This window comes from Prunus dulcis, chromosome 1, assembly GCF_902201215.1.
Source record: "Prunus dulcis chromosome 1, ALMONDv2, whole genome shotgun sequence".
NCBI lineage: Eukaryota > Viridiplantae > Streptophyta > Magnoliopsida > Rosales > Rosaceae > Prunus > Prunus dulcis.
In genome coordinates this window covers 6,941,073-6,966,089 of record NC_047650.1, presented here as the reverse complement: position 1 = coordinate 6,966,089, position 25,017 = coordinate 6,941,073, and the positions used below count along the sequence as shown (strand labels likewise).

Genomic DNA, 25,017 nt, shown 5'->3' with positions numbered 1-25,017 from the left:
TACACGTGTGTATATATTTTGAATAATACATATAAAATTCACCTATTACATACGTGTTTTTTACATAGTATTGAAAAATAATAATAAATATTAAAATATTATATAGTGGCTGAACTTTTCAGTTGTATCTTGCAGAAAATTTTCAAATAAAACACGTACGTATTTTATTTGTACTTTTCCCATTCTATATTTTACTAACTAGAGTATAATGATACATCGGTTTTCTAATATTGAAAGAAATCTCAATTTTTTTACTGAAAAAGAAAAATAAAGATTTCAAGTTCAAAATCTACCTTTCCCAAGTCCATCAAAAAATAATGGGCCTCCACACTTGCTATAAATAATTGCCAGCAACGTTTCAATTCCCAATTTATATAGGGTTATCTGCGGAAAGAACACCTTGAACTATCATGCTTGTCAAAATCTCATCTCAAAACTTTTTTTCTTGTCAATTTAGCCCTTATACTAAATTTTATCTCCAATTTACCTCTCACGGTTAGTTTTTGGCAATCTCCATAAAAATCTTTGTTAAAAAATTACCATGTTAAGCATATGCTTCACTGTTGAATTAAAAACTGATTTTTTTTTTTTCTCTAGTTCTTCAAAGAGCTCGAATGGGGGAGAAATAAATCGGGGGTCGGGAGAGGGGATTTTGGTTTTTGCAGGTAGAGGGTGGGAGGAGGGGGGGAGAGGTCTGTTAGTGGTGGCTTGGAAATTGGGGGGAGAAGAAATCGAAGGTAAGGGGCGATCGTTCTAAGTTCTGCGGGGTTGGAGGGATTGGAATAAAGGGAAGGGGTTTGTTGGAGAATGGGGGAGAAAGAAATCAAGGGGGAGGGGGATCCTAGTTTCTGTAGGTGGGGGGATGGGTCTGTGGGTGGTGGTTGTGGGTGGGAAATGGAGGGAGAAGAAATCGGTGGGGGGTGGGGGAAAAGAAATCGAGGGTGGGGGGCATTTTTCTTATTTTTCTTAATATTATACAATGTAAAATATCAAATTTTCCCTTATATTTGACCGGTATTTGGATGGAATTGAGAAAACATTTACGGTATGGTCAAAATTAGGGAATAAATTTAATATGAGGGCTAAATTGGCTGAAAAATTAATTTATAGTGGTAATTTCGATAGTCGAAATAGTTTGGGGGGTATTGGGTAGTTTACCCTTTTATATATAACTCTTCGTCCACAAAGTTGATACCATCAGCTCTTGCTCTTTGAAGAAGAAAAACAGAACAAATGGATGCCGAAGAACAAGCAGCTGGTCTTGAATCTCCCTTGCTTCCAGCTCTTCAAGAACATGAATCACAAGCAACAAAGGGAAGACTATCCAAAGATGAGATTATCAAGGAAGTGAAGAAGCAGCTGTCTTTAGCAGGGCCACTTGTGTCATCAAATTTCTTGCTTTTTGGTATGCAGGTGATTTCAGTCATGTATGTTGGCCATCTTGGAGAGCTGGCACTTGCAGGTGCTTCCATGGCCACTTCATTTGCTTCAGTCACTGGTTTGAGCTTGATTGTAAGATGGCTTCTTTTCTTATTTCATATGACTTAGTAATTTATAGGATAATTGATTGTAGTATAAATAAACATATACCATAAAAGGCTTAGACTCTCAAGACTCAGACAAAATAGAAGACACGGAGAGCTTAAGACCACTGTGAAATCTAATAGAGAGGCAGCCTAGTACTTTTCGTTATAAAAAAAAAAAAAAGGCAAAAAATACTTGTAGTTTTTCCCCCTTCATTTTTATTTTTTGATACATGAGATATTGGGGTAGGGGGGATTCGTTCACAGGACCGCAGGGGCAGGGATAAATGCTCTTCCCCCTTAATTTTGTTTATCTAATTTGTGCTATTTATATATGCATATTATATATACATATATAGTATGATGTATGTAAATTGTGATGCGTGATGTGTTTGAACCAATGATGATATAATAGTCCTCATTTTAATCTTAATTTGTTGAACAGATAGGAATGAGCAGTGCATTAGACACCTTCTGTGGCCAGTCCTACGGAGCAAAACAGTATCATATGCTTGGCATACACTTACAGAGAGCAATGCTTGTTCTTCTGCTGGTCTGCATTCCTCTTTCAATTATATGGTTCAATGCTGGTCATATTCTTGAGTTCTTGGGTCAAGATCCAGAAATAGCAGCTGCTGCTGGAAGTTACGCTCGTTTCCTGATACCATGCCTCTTCGCTTATGCCATCAACCAATGCCACTCCAAATTTTTGCAAAGTCAAAACAATGTGATTCCCATGATTGTTAGCACTGGCACTGCAACAATGTTGCACTTGATTGTCTGTTGGGTTTTGGTATACAAGACTAGCCTTGGATATAGAGGTGCTGCGGTGGCAAACTCCATCTCGTATTGGATCAACGCGTTGGCATTGGTTATTTATGTCAGAGTCTCACCCTATTGCAAGCACACATGGACTGGGTTCTCAAAGGATGCCTTCCATGGAATTCTCAATTTTCTCAAACTCTCTGTTCCTTCAGCTGTAATGATCAGGTAACCTTTAGTTGTTTCACTAATACTATTGTAACATTAGAGGGTTAAAATACAGTGGGGAACCGAAATAAAGATATTCGACATCTTTCGATGTATTTGAGATTTTGAAATGCTGGCACTTACTAATAGTTGTTTGTTGGTTTTATGTCTGTGACAGCTTAGAAATCTGGTCATTCGAAATGATGGTCCTCTTATCTGGTTTTCTTCCCAATCCAAAGCTTGAAACCTCAGTCCTGTCAATCAGGTTTGCATTTTTACTAACTAAGCTTAAAAAGAGAGTGTTTTCATATTTCTAGTTAGTGAAGATGAAGCAGATGAAGCAGAAACACAGATATTACTAACTGGCTTTGACACATTTGCAGTCTTAACACATGCTCAATGATTTACATGATTCCCATGGCATTCAGTGGTACAGCAAGGTGAGTCTAAGCTCTAAATCTACATCCAAGTTTTGTATGTTCCTGTTGTTGCACATTTTGTCTCAAGAATTCTATTCTGTTATTTACTTCTATATAACAGCACAAGGGTCTCCAATCAATTGGGTGCTGGGCAACCGCGACTCGCAGTTCTAGCAGTACGTGTTGCACTCTCCATTGTGATTCTTGAGGGCATTTTGATTGGCACTGTCCTCATTTTGGGTCGAAAAGTTTGGGGCTACTGTTACAGCAGTGTAATGGAAGTTGTGAATTATGTTGGAGAAATGTTGATTTTGGTTGCAGTATCACACTTTTTTGATGGACTTCAGTCTGTGCTTTCAGGTTTCTGCAGTTTTTCACCATTTCCTCTCTCACAACAATAGATTTTGTTTCCTTCTGATTCTGGTTTTGCAAACCTTTATGAAAACCTGGCATAACCTATAGCTAAAACTGAAGTCAACAGAACAAAAGATAATAAAAAGGTTTTACTCAACTCATATGATCAAACTTTGGGATTGAACACTACCTGTATGCCACGGTTTCTCATTTTCAGGGAAGATTTTATTGCTGATTTGATGAAAAGTGACTTGAATTTACAATTTCAGGTGTCATAAGAGGAAGTGGACAACAAAAGATTGGGGCATATGTTAATCTGGGAGCTTACTATCTTATGGGCATCCCAACTGCAGTTTTATTAGCTTTTGTCCTGCACCTTGGAGGGAAGGTGACGTATAGTCGTTGTACTTCTATTTTTTCAAGCCCCCTCCATACTTTGTCTTACTGTAGTTTATCTCCTACTTTCTGAATCTTTCAGGGACATTTTATTGATTCAAATTAACATGTTTTTCGCAGGGTCTTTGGACCGGAATTATTGTGGCTCTAGTTGTCCAGGCGCTATTTCTTGCAATCATAATCACATGCACAGATTGGGAGAAAGAAGTAAACTACTTTGTCATGTTAGGTTTCATGTATCAATCTCTGTTACATTCATCTCATACATATTTCATTTCTTATGTAGGTGAAGAAAGCCTCCGATAGGGTGTACAACACGATGACCGTGGCTGATGCATTGTAGCAAAAACTGATGCAGAAGTCATGATCGTATCAAATTGTTAGGTTGGAATCTTCAAGTTGGTTCTTGTAAACTTTTTATTTTCCATTTTCGTAAATTTTCTCGAGCATTTTCAGTGATGCATTTGGACAAACGCCTGGTGACAGAGACATTTATTCGAGCACCAACAATATACAATATAGACAGAAAATTTTCCTAGGCATTTTCACAAACACATATTCAAGCGCTTTCCATGAAGTTTACAGTACAAATTAGAAACCATTCAGATTGAAAATGGTCATTATTTGATCAATCGTCCAATAGAGTTTCTCCTAAAAGGAATGAGCCAACAGTAAAATTGTGCACAAAATGGCCAAGCTTCCATAAGCTAAATGATGAATTGAAATCAATTTAAGCAACATTTTTTTTACTTGGGTGATAAGTAAATTAAAGCCCCGAGATGCGTGTACATGAGGTGGTATGTATATTTTTTTTTTTGTCATTAAAAATGCTACATTAAAGAACATACAAAAGGGTTTTCTTCGCTATCATGGCCTAGGTTCGAGTTTTGTTGCTGACAATTCTTCTTGGTGGGTAATCTGTAAAAATTAAAAAAAGGAGCTAAGACCTGTTAGGTTTAGAATTCTTAGAATTGGCTTTCATTGCCAAATGTACACCTTCATGTAATTCCACTTAGCTCATCTTTAGAAATTAGGCCTCGGGTTTTTGCTATGAAGTTGAAGTACATTGAAGAGCTTATGAGGCTACAAAACCAAGGTAATTTATGCACTCATTTATAATGGGCATCATTAGGAAAATCAGCATCTTCATCACAATAATGTCTTGATGACTAGTCATATAGGACAGTATTTTCAGCACGAGATTTTTAACCAAGTCACGTGATTTTGCTTATTATAAGTCTAATCATTGGCTACCAAGTGTCCTTTTGATTTGCCAAAAAGGCTGGGGCTGGTATGGACTCACCAACTCTCTCATTTACATTTTTCAAATGGGTTTTTAGAGAGAGAGTTCTAGTGAGAGAATATGCATAAATTAGGTTTTGGTTTTTGGGAGAAGAGTTCATGGGTTCTTGAATTCCTTTTGGGCTTTCATTGAAATTTCATTTTTTAAACTTTTGTTAGTGATACAAAGTTTTCATCTCTCATCTATTTCATTTTCACTATTTTGGAAAACTTGGCTTTCTCTTTGGTTTGTCTGAGAGTGTTCATGGCATAGGAATGGGTTTTCAAAATTTCATTATGAAAGCTACTTCTTTTTAGAAAAACTGACAATAGCTTTGCATATCAAAGTTTTAATCTCTCATCTCTTTCATTTGCAAAATTTTAGAAAACTTGGTTTTCTCTTTGGTTTGTCTGAGAGTGTTCATAACTTCTGGAAATGAGATTTTCAAATAGCTTTTGATATCTACTTCTATTTTTGAAATCCACCATTGAGAATTTTTTTAAGTAAAACTTTTACTTTGCATTCTCTACTTGGTGAGGTTTGGATTTTCATTATGAGATTTTAAAAATTAGTTTTTGAAATATGCATCTAGGGTTTAGTTTAAACACTTCGTCATCCTCGCTAGATTAGATTCTCTGTTGATTTCTTGAAGAAATTGACCATTTCGTTCTAAAATCTATATTTCATTCATCAATAATGATCCAGAGCTCAGTTGGGGTGCCATGGGTTGAATAAGCTGATGGTCTAGCTGCCATTTCTATGAAGGACAAACTACTAGCTCAACTAAGTTTGGAGAAGAAGGTTGCACATGGAGGTAGTGCTCATTTCCTAAATAAACGTAAGATTATTTGAGCTTGTGATTACTTTTTCTGTAAGAATCTTCTTGACATAATGAATTGCCTTGTCAGAGTGATGACCCTCAGTTTTTCCAATGGTGGATTTCTGGGTGAACATTTCAGGTGTGTTGTTGTTGATTTTATGATTAGTCATACTATATGACAGGACCCGCCCTGAATTCCTCGGAATCCATGATGACTCCTATGATTTTTCCGACATCCAACCGGTGCTGGGCCCACTTACTAATTTCAAACATCCTCTTCCCTTAAAACAAAGAAAAAGAGGACCGAGGCTTCTACCCAAAATTTCGGCAGGGTCTCTGAGTCTCCCTTGAAAAATGAACTTTACCAAAATTTTCAACCTGTTAAAATCACAATTTAAAATCACCAAACTTCAACATGCAAGAAGTACGTTACACACAACAAACAAACAGGCCTCCGGCCTCATAACCAAACATTTTCTAACACGTTCTTGCTTTTGAACTCCTTTGTAAATCCATACACCTGTAACAATTATCGTAACAACAATCAGAAAAGACCTTTCTTCATACAAAATTCATTCACACTTAGATCAATACAAGCATAGCTCAAACAGTTTATTTTGCGGCTGCACCTAGGTTAAACCCTAGGCTACCTACGTACCCCTTTGTGAAGGATTAAGCCACACGTAGTTCTTAAATCAACAATCATGATTCATATAATATTTGATTATTTAAAGTAATACCAACGATTAAATTTAGATTCATTTACAACATCAAATTCAACAAGGCACACACTGAACACTTTATAAGTTCCTTTCCTTTTATCAGTTCCTTCCCGCAACCATACCTTATCCAAGGCATATATTGCCGAACAACACTTTCCAAATAGAGCTACAAATGCCATATCCACTTGCTTGTATAATGAATAGCTTTTTGTATTCACAACTTCAAATTAAGACAAATTCAACCAATTACATTATGACACAAAATAATACCGATCGTAGTTTCAATGTAAAAGAGGTCAAAACTCATATCAATTCTCACTTTCCAAACTATAAATCAAACGTTCATACCTGTGCAGAGTACTCACGAAGCACAAGTTCAAGAATCTCAACTCGAAAATGAATCCACATATATATATATATATATACACCTTACACTATCATCATGTACTAGGGAAAAACAATCCAACCTAGGGATCGTTTGACTAGACCACATAGAGGAATTCTCAACAACCACGTGGCTAGGGACGAGCCGTCCAACAGAGGGACTGGGCTCCTAGCATGCACAGCAGAATCCTCAATACTCGTGCGCCTGTGACAAGTCCAACGCACGCCTACCCCTCTAAGGATCTATGAAACACCCCACCAAGGGTGCCCAGGTTCTGACATATCCAAGTATCCAAGTGTCAGGGAGGTACATATCATAGTGCACATCATGCACATCATGCACATCATGTACTGGGGAAACAATCCCACCGAGAATCGTTTGGCTGAACCACACGGAGGAATCCTCAACAACGATGTGGCCAGGGACGAGCCGTCCAACCAGGGGACTAGGCTCCCAGCACGCGCAACAAAATCCTCAATACTCATGCGCTTGTGACAAGCCCTACGCATGCAGACTATCTCGCTAAGGGTATACGAAACACCCTGTTAAGGGTGCTCGGGTTCCGATCATATCCAAACAATAACCACAGTTTCCAAGTACCCATTATCCATCAATTCCTAATCCCTAGAAATCCCATAATCATATCTTTCATAACTCAAAACATTCGTAGTATAGACAGCAACTCTCAAAAGCATGTAGTCAGACCCTACACATTCATAACCTCAAACCAAAATATTAAATACCAACTGATTCAGTTTTCCCAATCATAATTCAATTCCAGATTCACACAGGAATTATCATCATTCAACATTGTTGAGACCCAAAAAAGTCACGGAAAGCCCAAAGACATTCAAAGCCCAATATAACATATAATGTTGGCTATGCGTTAATTCAAGCAGTATTTTAATAATTAATTTATTAAATAAATATATAAATAATCATGCCATGCCAAATCAATAATACATTTTTCCTATGCCAATCACCTACTAAGCTCACATGAACCCAAGTCATGTGGTTTACGGGGCTTGAACTAGGGATTGTGGTATGGAAGGTTACGGAGGTCCACAAGGCCCAAAGAAACTCTTGGATAATGGAGACTTTGGGTTAGCTACTTGGGAGCACCAAAGTCCAAGCCCATTACTTAGAGTTCTCCAATGTGGGTGAGCAAATGAGATATTTTTCAAGCACTTCCTTTTACCCATAGGAAATAGTCATTTTTCAAATGCCTAGCTTTACCAGTTGGAAACAAGCATTTTTCAGCACTCCCTATTACCCGCTGGAGACAGTTTATGGAAATCAGTTTATGGTACCTAGCTGCACCTGCTGGAAAATAGCATACCCTGGTGCTCCTTTTTAACCATTGGAAATAAGCTGATTCCAGCACCTCCATTTACCTATTGGAAATAAAGGAAAACCCTCACATTCTATAAATTGGGAGGCATTTCTTAGCCAAAACCAGCCTCTTGGTTGTTGCAAGCTTCTCAACAACCATGAGAACTCACCTTTCTTCAGCTGCTGCAAGCATCCCAGCAGCCACCAACCCCCATAAAGCATCACCTAGCTCCAAGTTTTTCCTTCATTCCAAGCTTTAAACACCCAAGCTTTAAACACCATAGCCTTCAAACCTCAAGGTTTTCCTTCCATCCTCCTTCTTTTGAAACTCTTGAATCCCCATAGCCATAGCCACACACAACAAATTATCAACACCAAACTCAAACATATCCAACACCAAGCCAAGCACATGCATTCTCATTTGCTAAACTTGTGGGTCTTTAGCTTCCACACTCCAAGCTCTTATGCCAAGCTCATATAATCTCATATCAACTTCAGCAAGTCATCTTCAACTCTTTGTCGAGCTTCCGGAAACATCAACACAAAACACGCAGCCGCTGGAAGAAGAACGAAGTACTCTCCTGGGACTTGCTTCTCCCTCGGGATACTTTGGGCATAGTTCTCGCTAACTCAGACAAAGGGATAACGAAGTCTTCATTCATCACTCTATGGAGATCCGAGAATCAACAAAGCCTGGATGAGCCTTTGGACCAAAAAAACACCAACAAACATCAAATCATGCATCAATTCACACCATCCCGAAAGCTTCATTTATATCAATATAATAGCCAAAAACCACAATAAACAATATTATAATCTCAAAATTAAAGCACTATAAATATACATTTCAAATGTTCAGAGAGTAACGCACACTAAAATAAATGTCCAAACACTACCAAAACTCGTTATACGGCCTCAACTGCTCATTTAAAATCAAACCCTAGTTCCCGGAACTTAACGTGGAACCGACACCTTAGAAAAGTCCTAGGGCTATTCTAGTACTTTCCAAAGGACAAGACTGTCTCAAAAGACCCGTGGTCAAACTTTTCATTTTTGGTCAACGGGGATCTCGGGCCCCACCACCTCTGATTTCAAATCCACAAGTTCCTTGAGATCCAACGAGGTCTACTCAACACATCCTGAAAGTTTGGTCTCTATCAAGAATCGAATTTAAACCAATCACACGATCAGACAGTGATCGCTTCGCCTAACCCTATACTCAAAGATTCGGAGTATCCGTGACTCTGATTCTCGATCCTCAAATTCCTACATGATCCCAGAGGCACGAGGAAGGACATATTTGAAGTTGGAACCGATCCAATGGTTCGAACCTATAGAACTCGGATATCACCTAATAGGCGTAAATCTATTCGACCTTCATATGACAACCAAATTTGAATCCGAGCATACCGTCGCACTCGGGATGACAAGGGGAATAAATCAGAATACAACAGGCTATCACCCCATGGCCCATGCGCGGGTAGAGCGTGGGTATCTTAGGAAAATTCTGGAAACACCCGACAACACCTATACTAATACATTCAAACTAACAAAGGGAGGATTTTTGTTCTTGGCCCATGGCCAAAAACTAGCCAGAACTAGTCGGAAAGAACCCAAATCGTGGGCCTTATGTGGGTGTTTTAAACGATCTCTAAAACATCAAAATCGATCTATAATACCTACATAAATGGATAGATAACAAAGAGTAGATGAAGTTTCATACCTCACTTAATTAAAATGGTGGCCAAAGTCTCCGAAAACGTCGTTGAAAACTTCAAAAATCATCGACACTTCTAGTAGTTCCAGCCACGAATCCTCGAGTTTTTGAGCTGGGAAATGGGCTGGGTTAGGTAGAGGACGGAAGATGCGAAGATTTTGGGACTGGTATTGCCTGAAACGATGACCGGAGTTGGGAGAAATCGCCAGCCAAAGTGGTTGGCCTGTTATGCTTAAGGAAAGGGAGAGAGAGCACACAGGGGAAGAAGAAGAAGAGAAATAGATCTGGCCTGGTACTGTAGCAAAAATACTGTAGCGGTAGTGTTTGCTACATTAACATATTTAAATTTTCAATTTCGTCTTTTTTGTTTCTAGGCCTTGAAGTGTTTATTACAACTCGGTATTGAGCGTGCTGCCTGTCTACGGACTCGTATCAACGAGCTCTGCCCAACGGTGCCACTCAATTCCCCAAAATCCTTCCGAATCAAAAAGTGACCAAAGTGACCCTACACCCAAGGGCAAAATTGTAATTTCACAATTACATAAATTGAATAAAACAATTAAATTGGGTCATGGGTGTTACACTATATCTGCTATCTCTTAAATGCTGATGAATGTTCACACACCTGTCACTATAGTTGTTGCTAGCACATGGGATGTCTAGATTGACGGGTCATTCTGAGTGCCTAGGTTGTCACATAGTTCTCTTTTAGGCTTGCATGTTTTAACATTTGATTTGTGATAAGTCTTTGCTAGGCTTGTTTGTTCATAGGTCTATGACTAGTAATTGACTAGTCATATTGTTACTACAAACAGTTATCATTGTTGTCTTAGATTTGTCTATTGGAGTTTTAATTTACCCGAAGTACCAATTTCAAACCTTCTGTAACTCCTCAACAAGGCTTGGGATGGAGTAACCTCCTCTCCTCCTAAACTTTTGTTCATTTATTAAATAAAAAAATAAAAAAAGGTTCTCCAGCAAAAGGAAGGAATATACAAAAAAAAGTTGTTCCAAAAAAAACAGGAAGGGTTGGCCAAGCTACAACATTAAGCCCCAAAAAAAAAAGCCCAACCAAACATAATAAAAAAAAAAGCCCAAAATACAACAAAACATTTAACCTGGAACTTGAAGCCGAAGCCCAAAAAAAAGGGCAAAAATCCCAAACTAAAAAACCTCCGTAGAAACCATCTCAAGTGGCATTAGAGTGAGGTGGGCATTGTACACCTTAGAGTGAGGTGGGCATTAAAAGGGTCTTAAGTTCAAATCTAATTCAGCTATTGTATAATATTATACAGGAAAAAAGAGAGTTAATGTACATATATCTAAAACATACGTAATATTATAGTAATTGTATTCTCATTATACACGTGATATTGGCGGAGAAGGACTTCGAACACAGGACCTAGGGTGTAGGAGTACTTACTTTTTAGCAACTTGAGATGTAAATCCCTTGCATAATTGTATTTACTCCTCTCATACTACAATTGACAATATTGTTCTCTCTCTTCGACGGCTTTCCTGCACTCAGAAACTTTTTATTGATGCTTTGTGACTCTTCTCCAGATGATCTCCAAGGCAAGGCATTCTCGAATGCGTATTTATCGGCATAAATGGCATATCCGTGAAAATAACAACAATAGGAAGGAAAATCTAACTCTTCATGATTTCACGTTTAAATTCATGCAAAGTTATTGCAAATCACTTCCTCCTATTACTTCAGTTTATTATCAATAATAAAGTACTCCACTAAGAGCAAGTCCAGCAGCGGCCTTGGACTCGGGCTGGGGGAGGTTTGGGAAAAAAACGGAGGTCCAGCAGTGAAGAAGCAGCCCGGGCGAGGCGTAGGGTCCACCAGACTGGGCAGGCCCGAAGGCGATTTCGGCCCGAGCTCGGGCCCGAGGGCAATGACGTAATTGCTGACGCCAGGCTGGCGTCAGCCCTCCCGTATTCGAATTCACTGCTACAGTAGCCGCCAACGGCTACTTGACACGTGGCAGCCTCTGGTCGCTCCGATTCGAATTTTTTCTTCAATCCAACGGTAGCCAATTTTTCTGCAATAAAAAATTGAAAAAAATCGAATTTTTTTTTAAAAAATACACAAAAAGTACTGAATTTTTTGTGTATAAATACCAACCAATACTCTTCACTTTTAACACCAAATCCTCATATATTTTCTTCTCCTTCTACTATTGTTCACTTTCTCCTCAAAATTTATTCACTTTCTATTCAATATTTTTTCACTTTGAAGTTGTATTTTTTTCTATCATATTATGGGTTCTTCTAATGAAAATGGAGGGGCATGGAGCATGATGGAAGATGTTAGCTTGTGTGAGGCTTGGGTCCAAGTTAGTCATTGTCAAGTAACGGGCAATGAGATTAAATTTTCTCATATGTGGAAAAAAATTCATCAAGCATTTTGTGAAAGGGCAATTGGTTCTACACGTACAGAAATGGCATTATCTAGTAGGTGGAAAGTTCTTAATAAAGAGTTGGGGAAATGGAGAAATGCCTTAGCAAAAGCGATTGACAACCATCGAAGCGGAGAAAACCTTAGCAGTGAGGTAAATTATTTGTCATTTTCCTTCTATTAATTTCTATGTCATATTAATTTTTATTTAAATGTTTCTTGCAATTTATATATTTTGTTAATATGTCTCTAGTTTTTTTTTTTTAATACATGTTGCATTTTTTAAAAATTTCTTTAATTTCCATTAGTTTTTTTTTACATGTTGCATTGCCAATATTTTATAAATTTTCTTGCATTTCCATTTCATTTTTTTTTATAGATTATGCAAGCACAAATGTGGTTTGGTGCTACTGGGCAAGGGAAAAAAAGTTTCAACCATACCCATTGTTGGGAGGTGGTGAAGACTTGTAAGAGATTCCAAATTATTCCAACCGGTCCGACGGTAGTCTTGAACGAGACTCCACTTCATGAGGCGCCGGCATCGGATTCACCTATGGATTCCCCGATGAGTCAAGACTCACCCATTGAAAATGAGCCAAGGCCTATTGGGAGGAAGGCGGCGAAGGCGAAGAGAGGGAGTAATTCTAGCAAGAATGCATCTCAATTTTTGGAGGAACTTTCAAAGCACCAAGCCATGAGAATTGAAATGGACTTGAAACAACAAGAGCACGATATGGCTATTCAAGTAGAATATGCAAAAGAAAGGGAGTATGTACGCAAAGAAAGGGAGTATGTACGCGAACAAAACATTGAAAAAAAAAAGATCGGGAAACCATGGCCATGGATACAAGCCATATGTCCCCTGAAACAAAACAATTTTGGAAGCTAGAACGAAGGGATGTTATGAGACGAAGACTTTTTCGTGACGATGGACCTAGCAACACGGATTGGTTAAATGATGGAAACCATTAAAATAGTTTGTTTGCCTTTCATGTCTTAGTTTACTTGCCTTTGATTTCATTGTATTTTTTGTTTTTTTTAATTCATGTATTTTATTTTATTATTAGTTGTATTGCTTTTCTTTTATTCAATAAAGAAAATATTCAACAAAATTCCTTTTTATTCAAAACATTCCATACATAAAAAACAAACCACAACCAAAGCATAAAAAATAAAACAAACCACAACCAAAGCATAAAAAATAAACAAACCACAACCAAAGCATAAAAAATAAACAACCCACAACCAAAGCATAAAACATAAACAACCCACTCACAACAAAAAATAAACAACATACAACATAAACATAATAAATTAAAAACAACTTCTTCACTTCACTTCATTCACCTTCATTTCCTTCATTGCCTTTCACCGCCCATAAATGCTCCATCAAGTCAACTTGACGGTGTTCATGAATATACGACGATTGCATCTCCGTGTAGCGATCAATCATACTGGGCATGAAACTACCGTCTCTAACCAACGGTTCATGCTGCACTGGTTCTCCATTTGGCCCCACTGGTTTTTCATAAATTCGTGTTAGGGCCGTGTCCATGGGATTTGGTTCATACACATCATCAGCATCGTAATCATATTCATCTTCCACAATCATGTTATGGAGGATGATACAAGTCATCATTATACTCCTAAGCACCTCCTCGGCAAATAGACGTGCCGCGCCCCTGATAATAGCCCACCGAGCTTGAAGGATACCAAAGCACCTCTCAACATCTTTTCTGTACCCCTCTTGATAGCGAGCAAAAAAATTTTGCTTATGGGATCGGGGATGTGGAATTGTTTTCACAAATGTTGTCCACCTTGGGTATATGCCATCAGCTAGATAATACCTGGTCTGGTAGATGGTATTGTTAATTTCATATGTGATATTTGGGGCTTCACCTCTCAAAACATCATTGAACACCGGGATTGACCTAGGACATTCAAATCGTTTTGAGATCCGGCAACTCCGAAGAAGGCGTGCCAAACCCATGTATCAAAACCAGCAACTGCTTCCTGGATGATACTTTTCTGCCCTTTTCTATTTCCGTAGTCCCCTTGCCAAGCAGTTGGACAATTTTTTCACTGCCAGTGCATGCAGTCAATGCTACCAATCATGCCAGGAAATCCTCGAGACTCAGCTTTTTGGAGAAGCCTTTGCAGGTCCCTGGGCGTAGGTCTGCTGAGGTAGTCTCTGGTGTACAGAGTTTCCACTGCATCACAAAATCGCACCAAGCTCTCCAAAACAGTGGACTTCCCCATCCGAGCAATCTCATCCACTGATCGGCAGATGACCCATACGCCAACATTCGTATCACAGCTGTGAACTTCTGCTCTGGAAGAAGTCCCAAATTTCCAGCACAATTTCTCTTTTGAACAAAATATTCATCATAATTGCAAATATCATGCATGATTTTATTGAACAAATGGGGTTGCATTCTATATCTCCCTCGAAAATGAACATCAGAGGACAGAGATTGTGGGATAAAATAATCTTCCATAAGATTCTTACCCCGGGAATGTCTATGTCTGTCCACATTTGGGCGACGGCTTTCTCGTGAACCACGGCGAGCCTGCTTCTCTTCCTCCAGCAAAGCAACTGCTATGCCAAGTTGCTCATCTAGTTCTCTCTGCGCCCTTTTGCTTGCAGCTCGTCTACGCATTCTTTCTCTAGTTTCTCGCTCTTGCCTCTCCAAAACCTCTTCCATGTCTGCCATTGAGAATGGAGAATGAAATCTAAAATTTGAGAAATGGAAATGTAGAGAAGAACTGGTGTGGGAGGTATGAGCTGAACCTCTGATTTTATAGAAAAATGTACACAGATAGATATGACGCGTGGCGCAATCTTAGAGGGTGAAAATCTTATCTGAAATTTGAAATTCAAATGAAATTTCAAATTTCAAATTTATCTGAAATTTGAATTTCGAAATGTATCTGAAATTTGACATTTTGAATTTATCTGAAATTTGAATTTTGAAATGTATCTGAAATTTGAAATTTATATGAAATTTGAAACCGAAAATCTTATCCGATATGAATAGTATTGACACGTAGGAACCCAAAAATCTTATCCGAAAATATTATCCAAATTAATTGTTTAAGTAAACAAAGTTGTGAAAAAAACAAAAAAATGAATAGTATTTGCCATGGCAAGCCCCAACTGCGGGAAACACATTTTGCTGGAGGGGGCCAGGGTAGCCACTATTCACGTGAATAGTGGCTGCCCTAGGGCTCCCTTTGCCATGGCAAGGGGCAACTGGTGGAAATGCTCTAAGAGAGTGACTGATGCAGGTTGCATAGGACCTAAATTGTTTAGTTTCCTAATTTATTTGTTAGTTTCCTAAATTCTTTAGTTTTTCAAATTCTAGTAGGATTTCTAAGTTTCCTATTTTATTAAGAATAAGATTTCTGTTTTAATTAGGGATTTTTATCCTATTGTCTCTAGGTTTTAATTTGCTATAAATACCCCCATGTAGTTCTTTAAAATTCAGTTTTGAATATTGATTAAACCTTCTCTTAAACTCTATGATTTCTGCCTTCGTTCTATCTTTTCTTCCCTTCAACTTCTCCTATTCTTTTCTGTCCTATTGCTCTGAGTGTTTAAACTAACACACCCAAGGCTGTTCTACATCAGTGACAGCATCCAACATGTCGTCGGTGCCAAACATTTTTTTACATCTATCTTGCCAATCTAAAAAAGAAGCTCATGGCCCTTGCGCAGAATAAAAATGAACCTATATATATAAAGTCAAAAACACCCCCGAGACTTGAAGGAAGCAAGAACACCCACTTATATGTATCATATAATCTCATATACATGAATGCCCACATTCATGCAATTAGAGTAAAAAAGATCACGTGGCTGGCACGGGATCTTTCGAAATCTTAGCTAGGCCTCAGCTATAAGGAGTGTCCTGTCATGCATGCACGAGGGTAGGTAATTAGAAGCAATCACAAAACTGGCTCTATTTATTCCATCACAAACCTGGAGTTTGTCCCAATAATCTATCTTGAATACAAGGACTCAAGGCAAAAGGGATGTGATGTTTAATTTCGGTGTTTCACCTAGTTTGTATATGGACCCATGATCGATGCCGCTGGAGCACATGCACTCATGTTACCTGGTAACCTGGGTGGATATTGAAATTATTATGATGACTTGACTTCCCTACGTTTAGTTCACATACGAATAATTGAATTGTTCCAATTGGTGATTTCTCTCGCCTTTACTGACACATAACATTAGAATCCGTAATCAGGGACGGTCCTATTAACATGCTAATCTGGGCTTATAGTGCAGGTAACTTGTTTTTGTTAAGACTAAATTAATACCCTAGCCTAGGTTACCCAAATAAAATATTATTAATTAATCTCACTAGGACCTGGCTGACCAACAAATAAAAAAAAGGAACTAACCCCCACACCACATATGAAAAAACATTAGACTCCCATTAGGCTAACTAAAAACAGACATTCCCTCTCTCCCTTTCCCAAGAAAAAAAGAAGAAAGAATTCCCTCTCTCTCTCTCTATCTTGCGAAGTAGCAAACCATGATCAGCGGCTAACCCCTGCTCTTTGATAAAAAGGAAAATTATTCATGTCATGTCCAGACTTAATTAAACCAAACTATAAGGTAATCTTTTCATTCTTCATCTTCTTTTCTTTTGAAATTTTGGGGATTATTTAGGGTTCATTAAATATCAATTAGGGATTTACAATTAAGGTTTATCAATTAATTTTTTTTTAATTTTCAAAATCTTATTTTTATTTATTTTTAAATAGGATTTGAAATTGATTTGGTGTATATCTTGCTTGCTTGTATGAATTGTCCATTAGGGATTTATTAGATATTTAACTATTTAAGTATATGTAACGTTTTTATTGGAATTTTTGAGAGAATTTGTTGATTGTATGTTACTTCATATTAAAAGAGAATTTGTTGATAATATAGACAATGAATCAATAATTAGTGATTTTAACGTGGTGAGGACTCTAAGGGTACAATTTATATAAGTATTATTTGAGGGGTAAGGCTCATTGTGTCCCCTCCTCCCCCACACCACGACACCCACCCCCCTCTCTATCGGCTCTCTCCCCCAAAATCTCCTCTCTCTCTCTCCCAAAAGGGTTTTTTTTTTATTTAAATTTTTTATTTGTTATTAATGAAATTTACTTGTACCGTCAAGTTTTCAATAAGTTTGTACGTAAGAAAATTTTAGCCCACACCATTTTGAAATCCTGGGTCCGTCCCTGGTAATGTACACTTGAAAACTCAAAAATTAGATTGATTAGGTAGGAATAGTTGATTTCATATCCATTTCGTCTCCCACTGTCATTCCCGATTTCCCCAATTCATTGTTTGTCTCATTTCATGTAAGCATGTCGTTCCATTTAAGCATGCATAAATGGGAATTTTGTTGGATATGTGTATGTCTATGGGCATGGCTGACAGGACCCGATCCTAATTCCACTTTGGAATTCGGGCCGGACCCTGTGCGTGTCCGACACCTGGTGAATGTCGAGCACAAATGACCTTTTTACCCTTCCTGTTACAACTACGGTTAAAAACTTTCCTTAGACTTCTGCCGAAAATCCGGCAGAGTCTCCCCTGTAATTTGTCCAAACCCAAAATTTTTCACCTGTTAAACAAACAAATAATTCCACACCAACTGCCAGAATAACTCAAATAAACATTTCTCAACTCTGGTTCTTAGTTCCAACCAGATATCAGAGCAATTTCTACAAATTTACAAAACTTTAAGTAATCTACAACGAAATCCTACGTTTTTTGGATGGTGCAGGAGCTAGGAGTGGCCCGTGGTGGATTCCTTCGCACTTCTACGGCCTGGGGGCGAAAAACAAGTTTGAAAGTGTGAGTTGACACAAATAAGGTTCTTAAAAACAATTTACAACATAGTAAACCCCGTTAAAGGATAAATAGGTAAGTAAATCCACAATTCGACTGTAATAAAAAACAAGGCCTTTATATAAAACATAGATATCTCTACGTATCGATACAAATTTAGCACATGCACGAATAGCAAGAAAACTGGTATAAAATGACTAAAAGCAATGGCTGCATAAAAGTACTCAAATTCCTTTAAAACTACCACCTAGGTGTACCCCTGTAAAATCCGTCAAATCCCCTGGCAGGTCTCGGTGACACACAGTCTATCCGAGCCGCAAACTGGCAGGATTCAGGGGACTATAGTCAGCCTGATCCGCTGGCAGGTCTCGATGACACAAAGTCGACTCGAGCCGCTCTGGTAGGATGCAGGGGACCATAGTCAGCCTGATCCGCAATCCTGGCAGGTCTCGGGGACACGAAGTCAGCCGAGCCGCAAATCCTGGCACTCACGGTCCGAGCGTCCCCGAAACTCGTGAGGCATTGTCAAGTGCACTGACAAAACTGTAAATAGACTGGATGTCCGTAGACATCGGTCCATCTAAGGGTAATCACCAAAATCGGGTACATGGTGGTCTTAAACTAATTTACTGTAGGAAAGTCTGATAAATAACTGTAATCTCAATTATGCTGTTGTTTCTGTTATATAAATGTCAAAGTCTGCTGTCTATATAACTTTAACGTGTTCAACTAAACAGTATAGAAATAAAGATAGTTTACGATACAATTCAAGCTCGGAAAAACATGCAATAATACTTATTCAAGATCAAATATGAAATTTAAATATCAAAATCGTTTAGAAAAGAAAAATCCACTCACGGCTGGTCCGAGCTAGCTGGACCTTTTGAAGGTCCCTCCTGTGGGTCGGTCGGGCCTCTGGTGCCTGATTAACCATGAATAGTAAATTAGTAAAGCTGCTCAATAAAAGAATTAAACTAAACACCCTGCCCCCGGCTCCTAGAAATGCGTGCACTCATTTTAAGTCACTCCTATGCCCACTTTAGCTTTTCAGACAACTAGAACGGTCTTAAAAGACCCGAAGCTTTACCAAGCGATAAACTACCAGACCGGCCGATCCGGAACTCCGTGGGGTCCACGATCTCCGATGGCCGATCTGAGATTCTCTAGAGTTTCCTAACAGAGAAAGACCCATATCCTGCGAGTTTGGCCCGACTTGGACGGTCGGATTAGCCAAAATCGCGTTATCGCCTAAAATCCAAACCTTAGCCCCAGGGTTCGCGATTTCAGAGTATCCGGGATTCGATTCGCAATCCGTCGAATCCCACACGATCCTAAAATCATGTAGAACGACATATCCAAAGTTGAATGCGATCCAACGGCTCGACGATACTGCACCCAGGAATCACGTAATATGGAAAATCCGTTCGTGGCTCAAACGGACTCCAAATTGAGATCCGCGAAATCCTACGCCCTCGAGACAACACGAGGATCGCAAAACTACACAGAGTCACTTCACTACCCTCACCCACGCACTGCCACACGCGCTGGCAGCTTGGGTGTCCAAAGCGATAACGGCTCGCCCGAAAAACTCAAAACCAAGACTCCAAACTCCTATCCTAGGTAAAACACCCCATTTGGAGTCACTTTTGTTCTTGAACACACCCTAAAAAGTGGCCGAAAATGGCCGATCACGGCGGCCGAAGTTCTGGCGATTTTCAATTCGAAAATCAAGTGTTCTACAGCTAAAATCGATCAAAACCCAGCCAACCATCAATTAGAGCACGAAAAATAGGTGAGAATCCATACCTTACTCGAACGATTTGGTTGAGAAACGAAGGAGAACGGAAAGCTTGAAAATCGGGTGAAAGCCGGTCGATTTTCGCCTGATTTCGGCGAGCTCCGGTTGGTGCAGGGGCTGAGACCGGTCGGGAAAGGACGGCGGCGGCGAGACGAAGCCGACGGTACCAACGCCGTAGATCTGCGTGCCCTGTAGTAGCCGCGGGATGGGCTGGAAGGGAGGAGGGCGAGGACGGCTCGCGCGGGAAGAGAGAGAGAGAGGAGAGAGAAAGCTGAGGGGAGGAGAGAGAAGGAAGGGATAAAAATCTGACTTTTTGTCCAAATTACCGTTTTGCCCTTCGTGATATTTTGACCGTATTTTCTTCGTTACAACTCCGATTCGAGTCTACTCCGTGTCTACGGACTCGTTTCGTCGTGCTCTACGCAACGGCATAAGCGGAATTGCCAAATTCCTTCTCGATCAAAAAGTCAACTTTTTCCCTATTAAATAATGCGATGGCAAAATCGTCTTTCTTATAGAATAAATTAATACTAATTTTTAGATATTTTATTTTGGGTTCTTACAATGGCTATAGAAGATGAAAGATATGAAATGTTGCTTCAAGGCACGTAAACGCTATCTTTTAGACTCTGTTTGCCCCCCACAACTTGGGTGCAAAGGTACGCAAATAAGTCTTGTGCATACAATCAATGGTGGAACCATGAATTTTTCAATGGGTGGGCTAGCTAAAGTTATTAACTTAAAATCTAATGATAATTTTTTTTCTACTTACAGTTTCTTTAGGTTTCTATAAATAAAAGTAAATATTATATCATATAAACTACGTTAGTCATAACCCTATTGACTGATTCCCAATAAGATTTATCATAAAACAAATACATATCAAATGCAACTGAAAAACACATATTATCAAAATAAAAATATATTAAACCATAGAATTGAAAGTGTGCCTATTTTAATGTGTATTTTTATTGCTTGCCTGCAACTAAATTCATAAAGAATTAGACTTTTTTAGACTTAAATAAGTTAATATATATTGGCTAATATTTAAAACAAGTTAAATATATAAGTTTGATGTTTTTTCCCTAAAAAAACCTCGCTCGGCTACAACCCAGTGTAGCCCTTAGTGTGGTTCCACCCATGGATACAATAAGCCCAGCCTATAGCTGCGTTGTTTGTCAACGAGTTGCACACTCAAAGACAAACCCCAAACACACTTTAGAATCAAGAATGTCTAGAGGCTATTACTACAGATTATAATCTCTAGATGGTTTTTGCTTTATGAAATTAGAAGGAGGAGAGCTTATAATAAATAGGATTGAGTAGTTTTTGCAGAAAATTCTCCTCTATTTATATAGGAGTTTGTGTCTTTTCTAAATTGGTGTAACTTTAATCCAGAAACCATGTATCTCTTGGATTGCACCTCTTAATATCAAGAGGTACCACTTGAATGAGGACACTCCTCTTAATGTATATGAAGTGTTTCTAACGTTCATATATATAATTCAAACTTTTAGCATCAAAAGACACATCCAAAGACTGGTTCTTTGAAAAGGCACCTCTGCCACGAACCGATCATGCAACAAGCTACAGCAAGCTTTGAGGGAGCCAACTGTTTAATTCACAATATGGGAGCGTATAAAACAATATGCCTGATTGTTAGACATGATTTGCAACGTTCTATGATTAATTTGCTTTCCAAGTTGCATATGAGGCCGATTCTTTGTTTTTTGGGCTAATGACTATTTTTACAAACTTGAAATATGGTATATTAATTATCTACTGATCTTCTAATTATTCCTAACAAATCTGTTGATTTGATCAAAATCTGCTAAGAGAACCATTTTGTTACCGCAATTGGTACATAACACTAAGGTAGGTTGGTATGTTCACTTTAATAACGGAGAGGCCACAATGACTGTGGCCTAGTAGACAATTGGCATAAGAGAGAATGTTGGAGATGACCTCTTTATAGAAGGGAGAGGAGCACTACCTTTTGTTCTTCAATGTGGGATTGGGGCCATTTTATAGCTCTTCCAGCATCCGTATGAACAGCAAGAAATGGATTTCGAAGAACAAACAGCTGGTCTCGAGTCAGCCTTGATTCAAGTTCCCCAAGAACAATCATTACTATCAAGAAAACAAGTACCGGTCAAAGATGAGATTGTGGAGGAAGTGAAGAAGCAGCTGTTGTTAGCAGGGCCACTTGTTGCATCAAATTTTTTGCTATTTGGCATGCAGCTTATTTCAGTCATGTATGTTGGTCATGTTGGAGAGCTGGCCCTCGCAGGTGCTTCCATGGCCACTTCATTCGCTTCGGTGACTGGTTTGAGCTTGACGGTAAGATGGCTTCCCCTGTTATTGTTCATTTTAAAAATAAAACTAAAAACTTTTTACTTTTTTGTTACTTTTGTGTATGATGATAATATCAGGCTCCATTTTTCTCTAAATTCTCCTCTTCATTTGTTGAATAGAGAGGAATGGGTAGCGCGTTAGACACGTTCTGTGGCCAGTCTTGTTGATGCTCAAAATGGCTCGGCCACTATTTGAGTCCAACTTAGTGTGATCAGAGGTGTTAGGTCTTCAGCAGAGAAGAGGGCTGGAGTCCTTGGGTGAAATGGATTGGTAAGACCTGCAGAAGGTAAAAAGAGGGGAAGCAACCGTTAAGCTTCGAACACCGGTGTGGTGCCGGCCGAAGGCTCTCCGATGCCTAAGTCAGTTACAGATAGTAATTCTGGCAGAATAACAGTGAAAGTAGGGGAATGATCTCTCCCTTTTACCTGGGTTTTGTTCCCTATTTATAGGGAAGTGAAAGTGGGAGCTTTGCACAAAGTTCCAATGTGGGACTTTGTGCAAGCCGCTGTGGTGGCGACACGTGTCATGGATATTAGGTTTGGCACTTGGGAGCTTCGGCAGGGGTCCGGCACCTCGGAAGTGTGTCTTCCTTCGGCATGGGAGAAGGCGTGGTTGCCTTGTTGTTAGTCGCTTTGATGCTGGGTCTGCTCGGTTCATTATGGTGTAAACAAGTCTTACGGAGCAAAACAGTATCATATGCTTGGCATACACATGCAGAGGGCAATGCTTGTTCTTCTTCTGGTAAACATTCCCCTTGCATTTGTATGGGCCAATACTGGCCACATTCTTGAATTCTTGGGTCAAGATCCAGAAATATCAGCTGCTGCTGGCAACTATGCTTGTTTCTTGATACCTAGCCTTTTCGCTTACGCAATCCTAGAATCGCATGCCAGATTCCTGCAAGCTCAAAACAATGTGGTTCCTTTGATTGTTAGCACAGGAGTTGCAACGCTTGTGCACTTGCTTAACTGTTGGGTTCTGGTATACAAGACCAGCCTTGGATACAGAGGCGCTGCTTTGGCAACCTCCGTCACGTATTCAATCAATGCATTGTTATTGGCTCTTTATGTCAGAGTGTCTCCCTCTTGTAAGCTCACATGGACTGGATTCTCAAAGGAGGCCTTTCATGGAATTCCCAATTTTTTAAAACTATCAATTCCTTCAGCTGTAATGGTCAGGTAATCTTTAGTTGACTCACCATTGGAACATTAAAGACTTGGAATGGATATGTTAGTACTTATTTGGTCTTATGTCTGTGAACAGCTTAGAAGTCTGGTCGTTCGAAATGATAGTGCTCTTATCTGGTTTTCTTCCTAATCCAAAGCTTGAAACCTCAGCCCTCTCAATCAGGTTTTGCATTTGATGCTAACGAATGAATTAACGAAAATACAAATTCTTGTTAGTAACCGATTGTGATACAATTCCAGCTTTAACACATGTTTAATGGTCTACATGATTCCTCTGGCTTTCAGTGGTACAGTAAGGTAAGTGAGTTCACAGCTAGATTTAAGTACTGCATGCTTCTATTGTGAGTACTTGTCCCATAAATTCTTTTATGTTCTTTACTTGTACATTGTCTGTTAGCACAAGAGTTTCAAATCAATTGGGAGCTGGGCAACCACGAATGGTGTGTATAGCAATATGCGTTGCACTATCCATTGTTGTTACTGAAGGCATTGTGGCTGCTGCTGTCATGATATTGGCTCGAAACGATTGGGGTTACTGTTACAGCAGTGAAAAAGAGGTTGTGAAGTATGTTGGAGAAATGTTGATTTTTGTCGCACTATCCCACTTTTTTGATGGACCTCAATCTGTTCTTTCAGGTTCTTGCTATTTCTCTCAATTTCTTCTCTCATAACAATAGAATTTTCGGTTATAATCCTCGATTTCCAAAGCTTCATATAATACCAGGTGTTGATGCTCAAAATGGCTCGGCCACTATTTGAGTCCAACTTAGTGATTAGAGGTACTAGGTCTTCAGCAGGGAAGAGGGCTGAAGCCCTTGGGTGAAATGGATTGCTAAGACCTGCAGAAGGTAAAAAGAGGAGAAGCAACCGTTAAGCTTCGGACACCGGTGTGGTGCCGGCCGAAGGCTCTCCGATGCCTAAGTCAGTTACAGGTAGTAATTCTGGCAGAGTAACAGTGAAAGCAGGGGAATGGTCTCTCCTTTTTACCTGGGTACTGTTCCCTATTTATAGGGAAGTGAAAGTGGGAGCTTTGCACAAAGTTCCAATGTGGGACTTTGTGCAAGCCGTTGTGGTGGCGACACGTGTCCTGGGGATTAGGTTTGGCATTTGGGAGCTTCGGCGGGTGTCTGGCACCTCGGAAGTGTGTCTTCCTTCGGCATGGGAGAAGGCGTGGTTGCCTTGGTGCTAGTTACTTTGATGCTGGGTCTGCTTGACCTCGGAAGTGTGTCTTCCTTCGGCATGGGAGAAGGCATGGTTGCCTTGGTGCTAGTCGCTTTGTGGCTGGGGCTGCTCGACCTCGGAAGTGTGTCTTCCTTCGGCATGGGAGAAGGCATGGTTGCCTTGGTGCTAGTTGCTTTGTGGCTGGGACTGCTCGGTTCATTATGGTGTAAACAGTAGTCCCCCAAGTTCGCGGTCGAGAAGTAACTTCTGGGTTGGGAACTTGTGAGTTTTTTGTAATGGTAACCGAGCATTCCAGCTTCATTGGGA

The 25,017-nt window shown here is 39.4% G+C and overlaps 2 protein-coding genes across 4 annotated transcripts in view; both read left to right on the top strand.

Annotated features, from left to right (window-relative positions):
• The first annotated feature begins 1,188 nt into the window (after positions 1-1,188).
• LOC117635841 (protein DETOXIFICATION 16-like) lies at positions 1,189-4,217 on the top strand. 3 transcript variants are annotated; one of them, XM_034370216.1, is made up of 8 exons: positions 1,189-1,512; positions 1,969-2,513; positions 2,671-2,757; positions 2,876-2,932; positions 3,033-3,271; positions 3,535-3,653; positions 3,782-3,868; positions 3,948-4,217. In XM_034370216.1, exons 1-8 carry the CDS (start codon positions 1,234-1,236, stop codon positions 4,002-4,004), a joined length of 1,470 nt encoding a protein of 489 aa, XP_034226107.1. In that variant the 5' UTR covers positions 1,189-1,233; the 3' UTR covers positions 4,005-4,217. The 3 variants fall into 3 exon arrangements, with proteins under 3 accessions (XP_034226107.1, XP_034226123.1, XP_034226115.1); XM_034370232.1 differs by having other exon boundaries at positions 1,300-1,405; XM_034370224.1 differs by having other exon boundaries at positions 1,313-1,462.
• Positions 4,218-21,833: 17,616 nt separating this feature from the next.
• LOC117632276 (protein DETOXIFICATION 16-like) overlaps positions 21,834-25,017 on the top strand; it is a 6,068-nt gene continuing 2,884 nt past the window's right edge. The window contains exons 1-6 of the mRNA XM_034365750.1: positions 21,834-22,327; positions 22,462-22,499; positions 23,014-23,520; positions 23,606-23,692; positions 23,815-23,826; positions 23,927-24,165. Coding sequence (XP_034221641.1) covers positions 22,049-22,327; positions 22,462-22,499; positions 23,014-23,520; positions 23,606-23,692; positions 23,815-23,826; positions 23,927-24,165 — 1,162 coding nt within the window. The 5' untranslated portion in view covers positions 21,834-22,048. The remainder of the gene's footprint in view (positions 22,328-22,461; positions 22,500-23,013; positions 23,521-23,605; positions 23,693-23,814; positions 23,827-23,926; positions 24,166-25,017) is intronic.

Bases quoted from the DNA above. Each gene is read 5' to 3' on its own strand.
- LOC117635841 (XM_034370216.1), top strand. From the start codon at position 1,234: ATGGATGCCGAAGAACAAGCAGCTGGTCTTGAATCTCCCTTGCTTCCA. The intron at 3,654-3,781 runs GTGACGTATAGT...TGTTTTTCGCAG, and splicing joins TCCTGCACCTTGGAGGGAAG to GGTCTTTGGACCGGAATTAT. The intron at 3,869-3,947 runs GTAAACTACTTT...TTTCTTATGTAG, and splicing joins GCACAGATTGGGAGAAAGAA to GTGAAGAAAGCCTCCGATAG.